We start from the raw sequence: 12,424 nt of genomic DNA on the forward strand, positions 1-12,424 counted from the left end.
GTGGAACACAATATAAACTGTGATGAATGCTCTTGTCTAGAACACAATCGACTCACAACATTCAGCAGCGTGTTCCTCTTAGTTTATTGCATTCCAAACTCAAATCCTCAGCTTTCGACCAGTTAGAGTTAGTCAGATTACACTGCAACCAGAGATTGCCAAAATAGAGGTTACCAAGAGCTTCTCCTCATTTCATGATTCACACTGGCAGAGCAACTCGCCAGACCTTACTGTGGGGAGGCGCCACTTGGCATCTCATACAAAGGACAATTACAATAGACAGACACTTTCATCAACACAACCCAAACACCAGTTCCTGCCCAAGACAGAATGAGCTGCAAATGCTGGAGTCAAGGATAGTGCAGTGTGGAGCTGGAAGAACACAGCAGGCCAGGCAGAGTCAGAGGAACAAGGAAGATGACATTTCGGGTCAGGGCTCTTCAGAATTTCAGATTTTCTGCAGAAGGGTCCCGATCAGAAACATTAACTTTCCTGCTCCTCTGATGTTGCTGGGCCTGCTGTGTTCTTCCAGCTCCACACTTTGTTATCACAAATCCCAGCCTGACACTCAGAGAAGAGGACACAGCGACGATAGCAATCAAAGGACAGTGTGCCACACTGTCAGAGGGTCAGTACTGAGGGAGTGCCGCACTGTCAGAGGGTCAGTACTGAGGGAGTGCCGCACTGTCAGAGGGTCAGTACTGAGGGAGTGCCGCACTGTCAGAGGGTCAGTACTGAGGGAGCGCCGCACTGTCAGAGGGTCAGTACTGAGGGAGTGCCGCACTGTCAGAGGGTCAGTACTGAGGGAGCGCCGCACTGTCAGAGGGTCAGTACTGAGGGAGTGCCGTACTGTCAGAGGGTCAGTACTGAGGGAGTGCCGCACTGTCAGAGGGTCAGTACTGAGGGAGTGCCACACTGTCAGAGGGTCAGTACTGAGGGAGTGTTGCACTGTCAGAGGGTCAGTACTGAGGGAGTGCCGCACTGTCAGAGGGTCAGTACTGAGGGAGTGCCACACTGTCAGAGGGTCAGTACTGAGGGAGTGTTGCACTGTCAGAGGGTCAGTACTGAGGGAGTGCCGCACTGTCGAAGGGTCAGGACTGAGGGAGTGCCGCACTGTCAGAGGGTCAGTACTGAGGGTCAGTACTGAGGGAGTGCTGCACTGTCAGAGGGTCAGTACTGAGGGAGTGCCACACTGTCGAAGGGTCAGTACTGAGGGAGTGCCACACTGTCAGACGGTCAGTACTGAGGGAGTGCCACACTGTCAGACGGTCAGTACTGAGGGAGTGCCACACTGTCAGAGGGTCAGTACTGAGGGAGTGCTGCACTGTCAGAGGGTCAGTACTGAGGGAGTACCGCACTGTCAGAGGGTCAGTATTGAGGGAGTGCCGCAGTGCTGGATGTTCAATACTGACGGAGTATTGTAAATTCACAGGTTTTATCAGGTTGATATGAGGAATTGTATCCTAGTTTAAAGAACAGCAGGAGGTGATATCCCAGAGAGTCTTTGCTGAGACTTATCCCTTAAACAACTTCACAAACAGATTATCACATCATCGACAGCTTGTTATTTGCTGAAAAGTCCTTGATTGGCTGGAAAATGCTGTGGCACATCCTGAGCTGGTGAAAGGTGCTATTTAAATGCAGCTTCTCTGTTTGGTTGCCTCGGAGTCGGCCCCAGGGTTGTTGTGATTGGAGAATGGAGATGAGCTGCTGTCTCAGTTCCCCTGGGAAATTCTCTCACTCCACATCCTGGTGACTCCTGGCTGTGTCCAGGATCTGGGATGTATTTGGCATTAGTTCCAGTTAGCTTTTCCCTGGGATAGTCTGGCTGAGGGAGGGAAGTCTGGATTCTGCTGTATTTTCTGCACCATCCCGTGAGGCTCTGGGGGCTGGCAGCTGCTCAGAGGGGCCCATGGTCGTTAGCAGTGATGAGCAGGGCAGTGAGGGAGAGCAGCAGGCTGTGGAAGCTTGGTTCTTGGGGTGAGTGTGAGACACAGGCTCCTGTGCCCTTCCTGCACTGGTGTTTCTCACACAGCAATCCCGTGTATGGAGGCTGGCACAAGCACCGGCCATTGTCCTCACACACTCCCCCATTCTCACACCGGCTCAGCACGTTATCACAAACACTGGCTGCAAGGAAACACAGAGGTCAGCTCAATGACAATTTCACCAAGTCACAGCGCGTTTCAATGCCCCCCAGCACCCAGCTCCAACTTTTAGAACATTCCCATCGACAAATATCTACACCGTGAGAATCGATCGAAGGGCAGTCACAGTTTGTAAAGGAAAGGCCAACCACGAAACATAGAAATGAAGGAATCGGGGGAACAGGAAGGGAAATCAGAGAGCGAAATGATCCCAGAATAGAAACTGAAACTAGGAAATAATCCACAAGGAGAACCAGCCAGGAGGCAGATGGAGTGACTGAGGGATCCACACGATAAACTCACAGATTTCAGCAGAATCCTCTGAAGAGCAGTTTGTGTCTCAGTGTTTACAGGCAGAGGGTCACTGTGGCTGGCAGGTTAAATGGAGACACTGAAATAGGCATTTAAAAACAAAAGGGGGAGATAATAAATGGATCGATGTAAAGGATCATTCGAGCTCACACCTGGATTGAATCTCACTGAGAATTTTAGCGGAGTTTGGGGAGAGATAGCAATCACACTCTTACAGATTTCTAACAAGTCTCGGGGAAAGAGGGCTGTACATAGGAAATGGCAGAGACTGAGTGGGATTCCTGTATTTCAAAAGGAGCAGAGAACGATCCTGGGAATTGTAGATTTATTCCTGTAAAGCCAGAGCGAGGGAAGCTGAGGGAAACTTTCCTTAAAGATGACTGAGAAAACCTGGAGAAGGTGAAAATATGAGCAACCGTGGTCAAAAGAAAGTGCAGATTCCAAAAAGGAAACTAGTGCAAGAAGTGAGGGTTGATAAGAGGAATCTAGTCGATGTTGTGTATTTGGAGTTTTCAATGTCCTTTGATAAGGTGCCGCTGAGTGAGCTCATGGGGAAGGTGAGACCATGAGGAGGATGGATAAGGGGCAGAGTGAGCTCATGGGGAAGGTGAGGCCATGAGAAGGAGGGACATGGGGCAGAGTGAGCTCATGGGGAAGGTGAGGCCATGAGAAGGAGGGACATGGGGCAGAGTGAGCCCATGGGGAAGGTGAGACCATGAGGAGGAGGGACATGGGGCAGAGTGAGCCCATGGGGAAGGTGAGACCATGAGGAGGAGGGACACGGGGCAGAGTGCGCTCATGGGGAAGGTGAGACCATGAGGAGGAGGGACATGGGGCAGAGCGAGCTCATGGGGAAGGTGAGACCATGAGGAGGAGGGACAAGGAGCAGAGTGAGCCCATGGGGAAGGTGAGACCATGAGGAGGAGGGACATGGGGCAGAATGAACAGAAAGTTGCCTCAGAGAAAGCACTGACCATGGGGCATTGGGACAAAGTGGATGATGAATTGTTGACAGAGGGACTGAGGATGGAATTCTGGGCACAGATCTGAGCCTGGTTCTTTAGGAAGGGTGTGAGGGCTTTGGACAGGGTTCTTTCAGTAAAAACCTCCGTGTGTGTCCCCGGTTACTCTGCTCTTGGATGCCCTGCTGTCTCTGAGAGCCAAAAGGCAGGATGGAGTGAGGACAGGAGCTGGGTAGGATCGGTACTGACCTCGACAGCCCCTGTGCCAGTAATATCCAGGCAGACACTTGTCACACTTGGGCCCTGTTGCTCCAGACTTGCAGACACAATACCCCGTGTCATTACAGCGTCGGTGCAGAGCGCCGTCAGGGTTACACTGACAGTCTGTAGGAACAAGACAACACACACACACTGTACACTGTATACCATACACTGCACACCGCATACTGCATACAGTACTCTGCACACTGTATATTACACACTGTGTACTGTACACTACACTGCACACTGTATTCCGTACACTGCACACTGCATACAGTACACTGCACACTGTATACTGTATACCGTACACTGCATCTGTATACCATACACTGTACACTGTATACTGTACACTTCATACTATACATTGCACACTGCATACTGCATACCGTACACAGTACACTGCACACTGTATATTACACACTGTATACTGTACACTACACTGCACACTGCACACTGTATATTACGCACTGTATACTGTACACTACACTGCACACTGCATACCGCACACTGTACACTGTACATAGAGATTACTGAATCAACACATCAACACTAACTCAGCAACACACCTGACTGGGAGTCAGGACAAGGAACAGTGAGACTCTGTGACTAACACGAGTCTCTAAAACTCCAGGAGCAGTTTCAATGCTGCCCCCACTGATTGCGCACAGCCCGGGTCCCAGTTTCCCCAGAATCTGCAGAGATTCCCAACACCAGGAAAAGCAAACATGAGCTCCACTGTCCCAGGATCGAATTCACCAGCAGGGAGGAGAGACCTCACTGGTATCAAACCATAGGTCACACTTGGGAAGCAGTGAACATTTCTGTCCCTGTGTTATAGGCAGCTGGAGATCAGTGGAGAATGGGGTGACGGAGGGGATTAAGATTAACAAAGACACCCCAGAACAAACAGGGTCTGACTGTCAGGAAGGGCTGGACAGGCAGGAGGCTGTTTGCTCCTGACAAGAGGTGGCAGAGAATCTGATGTGAGGGAGCTCTGTAAAATGATGGGGGCTAGGGAGGGTGGGGTTCACTGGCAGACAGAGAGAAGGTGTCCCCCCACCCCTGACTGTGTCGGGGAGACCAGAACGCGGGGCCATCAATATCAGACAGTCTCCAATAAATCCCAGCAGGAATTCAGGAGAAAACCTCTTCCCCGAGGGACTGGGGAGAATGTGGGAATCACTCCCACATCATAGGGGGAGTTGGGGGTGGGGGGAATGTGGGACTGATCCCACCACAGGTAGAGGGTGAGGGGATTATTGTGGGCACATTCAGGGGAAAGCTGGACCCTGGGGAAAGCCTGATTGGGGGGTGGTGGGGGAAGCAGCGGGGTGAAGTGGGGGGTGTGGGGGGTGTGGGAGAGTGCGGCTCAGAGCAGGCACTGACCTAAGCAGACGTTGTGATGGTGGAGCTGAGCTGTAGGGTTTCGATGGTAGCCCAAACGACACAAGTGGCAGCGTCGGCCCCTGGTGTGGTGTCTACAGTTCACACAAACAGCAGCATGGAACAGCTGGAGGAAACTGCACCGGGTCGAGTGTCCGAAACATTGACAGTCTTGTAAGGAAAAGACAGAGACGGGTAGGTGCAGCAGCGACAGCATGGCCGGGTGGGGTGGGGAGGGGGTTTGGCCAACATGCTGCACCACTCAGAGGGAGGGAGAGGGTACGGAGCGAGAGGGGAAGGACGGAGGGACCAAGGGGGTAGGGAGGGAGAGAGGGAGAGGGGAATGATGGAGAGGGGGGGAGGGAGAAGTAGAGCGGGGAAGGAGGTAGGCAGAGAGGGAGGGAGAGAGAGAGAGGAATGAGGGAGAGAGGGAGGGACAATGAGAGAAAGTGGGAGAGTGAGGGAGAGACAGGAGAGTGTGAGGGTGTGAGAGATGGAGTACAGTGTGACTGAGTGATTGGTGGGGGGTGTGCAATGCTGAGGGGTGGTGATGACAGATGGCCGTAAGGACCCTGACTCATTCCTGTTCACATTCATTCAGAAGGTGGTAACAGATGGTCCCAATCCTAGCTGAGGGTTCGGGGTTGTGGGCTTAGGGCCCAAATTAACAACGTCCCACATCCCCAAAGGTCCAGAACCAGAAACACAAATCCTGAACTTCTGAGGAGTTACAGTCACTCTGGGGAGAGTAAGGTCACTCTTAGTCAGTGTGGAGAGTTACAGTCACTCTGGGGAGAGTAAGGTCACTCTTAGTGTGGAGAGTTACAGTTACTGTGGGGAGAGTAAGGTCACTCTTAGTCAGTGTGGAGAGTTACAGTCACTCTGGGGAGAGTAAGGTCACTCTTAGTGTGGAGAGTTACAGTCACTCTGGGGAGAGTAAGGTCACTCTTAGTCAGTGTGGAGAGTTACAGTCACTCTGGGGAGAGTAAGGTCACTCTTAGTGTGGAGAGTTACAGTTACTGTGGGGAGAGTAAGGTCACTCTTAGTCAGTGTGGAGAGTTACAGTCACTCTGGGGAGAGTAAGGTCACTCTTAGTGTGGAGAGTTACAGTTACTGTGGGGAGAGTAAGGTCACTCTTAGTGTGGAGAGTTACAGTCATAAAGTCATACAGATAAACAGCATGGAAACAGACCCTTTGGTCCAACTCGTCCCTGCCGACCAGGTTCCCTAAATTAATCGAGTCCCATTTGCCCAGCATTTGGCCCTTAACCCTCTAAATCTTTCCTAACCATATCCCCATTCCGATGCTGTTTAAATGTTGTAACTATACCAGCGTCCACCACTTCCTCTGGCAGCTCATTCCATACACGCATCACCCTCTACATGAAAAAGTCTCCCCTCAGAGCCTTTGTAAATTCTTCCCCTCTCGCCTTAACCCAATGCCCCCCTAGTTTTGGACTCCCCCCACCCTGGGGAAAAGTCCTTGGCTGTTTATCCCCTGGTCACCCTCAGTCAGTTACAGTCATTCTTGATCAGTTATGGTCACTCCGAGTCAGTGGCGGTCTCTTTCAGTCAGTTACGGTCATTCTTCATCAGTGTGGGGAGTTATGGTCACACTCGGTCACTCTTGGTCAGCATGGGGAGTTATGGTCACTCTCAGTCACTCTTGGTCAGTGTGGGGAGTTATGGTCATTTCCAGTCAGTCAAAATCACTCCTGGTCAGCGTGGTCACTTTTGGTGAGTTGCAATCACCCTTGGTCAGTGAGGGGAGTTACAGTCACACTTGGTCAGTTATAGTCACTCTCGGTCCATGTAGAAAGTTTCGGTCGCCCTCCGTCCGTTATAGCCACTCTTCATCAGTCATGGTCAGTTATGGTCACTCTTGGTCAGTGTGGGGAGTTATGGCCAGACTCGGTCAGTTACAGTCCATCTTGGTCAGTGTGGGGAGTTATGGTCACTCCCGGTCAGTAATGGTCACTCTCAGTCGGGGATAATGTTTCGGGAGTTCGCTCTATGAAGGGTTTGGAATGATGTGAACAGCATGCGAAGGGTTAATGATGAGGACTAGTTTGATGCTAAATCCATAATAAATGTGAAAGGATTGTGAGAGTGAGACTCATCCAGTTCCCATTCCGGTATCTGGGAAATCAGGATTACAACAGGATCAAACCTGTTCTGGTTACAGCTTTCCCACAAATATTCCCTGTGCTTCCCACTGAAAGCTCACACTGAAACAGAGTTAAGATGCAGTTTCCTCTTTGTTCAGATGTGAATCTTGTAAATTACAAATTCCCTGCTTCCTATTTGTTGCTGTATCCGATAGAATCACATGTTCCTCCCGAGATTCCCAATCCCAGATCCCAGTCACTCTAATCATGGTCACACTCACTCCCTGTTCGCACTCACTCCCTGTTCGCGCTCACCCACTGCTCACACTTACTCCCTCCATGCTCACACTCACTCCCCATTGACACACTCTCCCTGATCACACTCACTCCCTGTTCACACTCACTCACTCCTCTTGCACACTCCCTCCCGTTGCACACTCACTCCCCGCTCACACTCAATCACTCCCAGATCATACTTACTGTCTAGTCATACTCACTCCCTGCTCACTCACTCTCTCCCTGCTCACACTCCCTCCACACACACTCACTCCCTGCTCACCCTCAGTCCCTGTTCACCCACTCACTCCGTGATCACACTTACTTTCCATTCACACTCACTCACGCCCTGATCACTCTTACTTCCTGTTCGCACTCATTCTCTGCCCACTCTCACACTGGTCACACTCACTCTGTGTTCACTCTCACTCACTCCATTTTCACACACACACACTCCCTGCTCACTCACTTCCTGCTCACACTCACTCATTCCATGTTCACAGGCACTCTGTCCCCATTCTCACTCCCTCCCTCTTCACACTCCCTCTCTCTTCACACTCCCTCCCTCTTCACAACCTATCCCTCCCCATTGACAATCACTCCCTGCCACGCTCATTCCCTGCTCGTATTCACTCCCTGTTCACATTCCTTCCCTCCCCATTCACACTCACTCCCTGTTCACAATTATTCCCTGTCCAGACTCACTCCCTGCTAACACTCACTCCACGCTCACACTCACTCCCTGCTCACACTCACTCCCTGCTCACACTCACTCCCCATGTACACTCATTCCCCACCCACACTCTATTTACACACTCACTCCCCGCTCACACTCACTACCTGTTCACTCACTCCTCTGTGATCACACTCACTTTCCACTCACACTCACCCACTCCCTGATCATACTCCCTCCCTCTCCATTCACACTCGCTCCTTGTTCACAATCATTGCTTGTTCACATTCACTCCCTGTTCACTTTCATTCCCTGCTCATACTCAGTCCCTGCTCACATTCACTCCCCACTCACTCTCACTCACTTCCCGCTCACTCTCATTCACTTCCTGCTCACACTCACTCACTTCCAGCTCGCACTCACTCAGTGTTCACACTCACTCCTTTCCCATTCTCAATCCCTCCCTCTTAACACCATTCCATTCCCATTCACACTCCCCCCCTTCACAATCACTCCATCCCCATTCACAATAACTCCCTGCTCACATTCACCCCCCCGCTCACACTCAGTTTACACACTCACTCCCCAGTCACACTCGGTGTTTACACTCACTACTCGCTCACACACACACTGTTCACATTCACTCCCTGTTCACTCCTACACTCGATCCATGGACAATGAGGGGAGAGGGATGTTTCAGCCTGTTGAGTTCCCGATACTGGAATGGTCCCTGGTTTCGCAGCTCACAATCAGAGGGTATCACTTTGAACTTACGGTCACTGGGGGTTTTGTCCGGGAGGCCTGGAGAGAGAGACAGAGAGACAGAGAGAGAGTTAGTGAGACGGTGAATTAACAATCCATATTGATCACCAAACACACAGCGAGATTGTCCCGAGACAGCGAGAGACAGAACAAGCCGGGAATTCATGCACTATCCTCCTCAAAGTGCTCACGCCCACATGAAGAGAGACTGAGCAGGTCACTGAAACACTCACAGCACAGAAAGACTTGATTGGAGTGAGACTGTAATATTTCTGAGTGTGAGCAGTGAGACAGTGAGATCACTGAGAGTGTTGCGATGTAATCATGGAAAGGCAATGACCTGCGGCATTATCGCTCGGATATTATTCCAGAAATCCAGGTCACATTCCTGCAGATCAGATTCAAATTCCTACATGAGCGATGTTGGATACTATTCCCATATGTCAGGTTCCTGATCTGAGTTTAATGCCCTGAATTCCATCATGAGCTAACAGAGTCACACTTCCATCATTTCCAAATATCTCTATCCTTCAAGATTCCTGTCCCAATACGAGGCTCAGGAATGCCTAACAAACAATACATATTCATTTCTATTTGTCCCCTCAGCTTAACCTTTCTGGGTCAAATGCTGCAGGAACTCAGATACACAGCCTTCAGTTTTATCTTGTTACACTGTGCAAACTCTCACCGGTTTGTTAAATCTTCCAGTCAGACTCACCATTGCTGCCTGTCGCAATCTGTTCATTATTTTTCACATTAATACCCCTTCTCTTTCTGTGGCCTTGATTCTGTGACTTAATACACATTCCCAGAATTGATCATTTTCCCTCGATATTCAGTTTACAATTTTCTCGGCTTTCCTGGTTTTGGTGTTGGTAGGACCCCCAGCCCTAGTACAGATCAGCTGGAGACCATCCCATTGCTCCCGATCCTCGTGCCCCCCAGAACATTGCTAGTGCCCCACAGCTCAGACCCATTCTGACCCCCAGCCCAGGTGTCTCTGAGCCACACCTTACTCCCTTTAATCTGATTTAGTTGCTGCTGGTTTGCCTGTGGCTCTGGGAATAATATCAAGACGATGTCCTGTCCAGCTTTGGGTAATGTCCCAAACCCTGGCACTGGGCAGCTAGCGCCGATGCTGAGCTGACCCTGCTTGCTGCACAGAGCCCTGGCAGTGCCCCTCACTATCCTGTCCCCAGTCACGACATGCCCTCCTACTCCCATCTCTTGCACAGCTTCCTGTGGCACAGTGTCCCCACATCCCCCTGCGCCCCCAATCCTGCCCCACCCTCCACAGCCCTCACTCTCAACCAGACAAACTGAAAGACCCTGAAAGCTGACGAGAAACTGGAAAAACTGAGGCTCCTGATCTCCTTCCCTCGAGGACCCCTCACAGAACATCAACAACCCGAGGGAGAGGTCACTCAGACCCTCAGCAGCAGCAATCTAGGCTCAGTGTGAGTGAGAGAGAGTAAGAGTGAGTGTGAGTGTGAGTGTGCTAGTGTGAGTGTGAGTGGGTGTGTGAGTGTGTTAGTATGTGTGAGTGTAAGTGAGAGCAAGTGTGTGTGAATGAGTGAGTGAGTGAATGCGTGAGTGGGTACGTGCGTGTGAGTGTTAGTGTGAGTGAGTAAGAGTGAGTGTTAGTGTGTGTGAATGAGTGTGTGTGAGTGAATGAGAGTGTGTGTTAATGTGTGTGAGTGAGAGTGAGTAAGTGAGTGAGTTGGTGTGTGTGTGAGTGTGAATGTGAGTGAGTGTGAGTGTGCTAGTGTGAGTGTGAGTGAGTGTGTGTGTTAGTATGTGTGAGTGTAAGTGAGGGCAAGTGTGTGTGAATGAGTGAGTGATTGAGTGCGCGAGTGCGTGCGTGTGTGTGTTAGTGTGAGTGAGTAAGAGTGAGTGTTAGTGTTACTGTGTGTGATTGAGAGTGAGTAAGTGAGTGAGTTAGTGTGTGCGAGTGAGTGCGTGAGTGAGTGTGCGTGAGAGCGAGTGTGTGTGAATGACTGAGTGAGTGTGTGTGTGAGTCTGTGTATATAAGTGTGAGTGAATGTGTGTGAGTGTTAATGGGTGTGAGTGAGAGTGAGTAAGTGAGTGAGTTAGTATGTGCGAGTGAGTGTGTGTGAGAGAGAGTGTGAGTGAGTGTGTGTGCCAGTGTGTGAGTGAGTGTGTGTGTGTTAGTATGTGTGAGTGTAATTGAGAGCGAGTGTGTGTGAATGAGTGTGAGTGTGTGTTAATGTGTGTGATTGAGAGTAAGTGAGTGAGTTAGTTTGTGTGAGTGTGTGAGTGAGTGTGAGTGAGAGCGAATATGTGTACAAGTGTGAGTGAGTGCGTGAGTGTGTGTGTGTTTACAAGTGTGAGTGAGTGAGTAGCAGTGTGTGTTAGTGTGTGTGAATGAGTGTGTGAGTGAGTTACTGTGAGTGTGTGTTAATGTGTGTGAGTGAGTGACTAAGTGAGGGAGTTAGTGTGTGTGAGTGAGTATGAGTGAGAGTGAGTAAATGCGTGAGTGAGTGAGAGTGACTAAATGAGAGAGTTAGTGTGTGTGAGTGAGTAAGAGTGAGTGTGCGTTAGTGAGTGAGTGTGTGTTAGTGTGTTTGAATGAGTGAAACAGTGAGTGAATGAGTGTGAGTGTGAGAGAGTGTGTGTTTGACTGAGAGAGTATGCGAAAGTGAATGCCAGTGAGAGAGAATGTGAGCAAGACAGTGAGTGTGAGAATGAGTGAGCATGACAGGGACTGAGGGAGAGAGATAGAGACAGAGAGAAAGTGTGAGTGAGTGTGCGTGTGTGACAGTGACAGTCAGTTTGGAGACCTGTGTAGGATTGTGTGCGTGAGTGAGTGGGGTTGGGCGGTGGGGGTGGGTAGTGTGTACGGAGGGGATTGATCATTTGTAACACAGATTTCAATGTGAACCTCAGCCTCCACGTAATCCCAGGAACTTCACCGTGTTCACTGACTCCAACACGAAACAGATTGTCAAAGCCTTTAATGTAAATGAGGAGACAGTGTCTCTCAGGGCAGGAGGGTCTGTGAGCCGAGGGAGACAGGTTGAAAGGAACTGGGGAAAGCCGCAGAGAGGGGGATGAGAGGGATTGTTTTACACAGGGAGTTGTTGGGACCTGTAATGTGCTGCCTGAAAGGGAGATGGGAGAAACCACACAATACTTACAGGCCCTTTGGCCCAACAAGTCCACACTGACCCTCGGAGCATCCCACACGCACCCATGCCCCTATAATCCACCTAATTTACACATCTCTGAGCACTATGGGGCGATTTAACAAGGTCGATCCACCCTAACCTGCACATCTATGGACTGTGGGAAGGAACTAGAGCACCCGGAGTAAACCCACACAGGCACAGGGAGGATGTGCAAACTCCACACAGACAGTGACCTGAGGGTGGGATCGAACCCGGGTCCCTGGTGCTATGAGGTAACAGTGATAACCACTGAGCCACCGTGTTGTGATTCAATCATAACTTTCAAAAGGGAATCAGGGGAATCCTGAGAAAGGAACATCACAGAGGGGGCTTCTGGGAAATGGTTCCAATT

General features: G+C 50.5%; 1 protein-coding gene across 8 annotated transcripts in view; it reads right to left on the bottom strand.

Annotated features, from left to right (window-relative positions):
• Positions 1-892: 892 nt before the first annotated feature.
• The window catches only part of LOC125456535 (netrin-G1-like), a 102,367-nt gene continuing 90,835 nt past the window's right edge, over positions 893-12,424 (bottom strand). For 4 of the 8 annotated variants that reach the window (XM_059648196.1, XM_059648197.1, XM_059648195.1 and 1 more), the window contains 4 exons: positions 8,897-8,923; positions 5,069-5,236; positions 3,671-3,805; positions 894-2,130 (listed from right to left, as the gene is read on the bottom strand). In XM_059648196.1, the coding sequence (XP_059504179.1) occupies positions 1,901-2,130; positions 3,671-3,805; positions 5,069-5,236; positions 8,897-8,923 (560 nt within the window). In that variant the 3' untranslated portion in view covers positions 894-1,900. Of the gene's footprint in view, positions 2,131-2,450; positions 2,539-3,670; positions 3,806-5,068; positions 5,237-8,896; positions 8,924-12,424 lie in introns of those variants that run through there. The other 4 variants (XM_059648199.1, XM_059648198.1, XM_059648201.1 and 1 more) reach the window with 4 other exon arrangements.

Source organism: Stegostoma tigrinum, chromosome 8 (assembly GCF_030684315.1).
Source record: "Stegostoma tigrinum isolate sSteTig4 chromosome 8, sSteTig4.hap1, whole genome shotgun sequence".
NCBI lineage: Eukaryota > Metazoa > Chordata > Chondrichthyes > Orectolobiformes > Stegostomatidae > Stegostoma > Stegostoma tigrinum.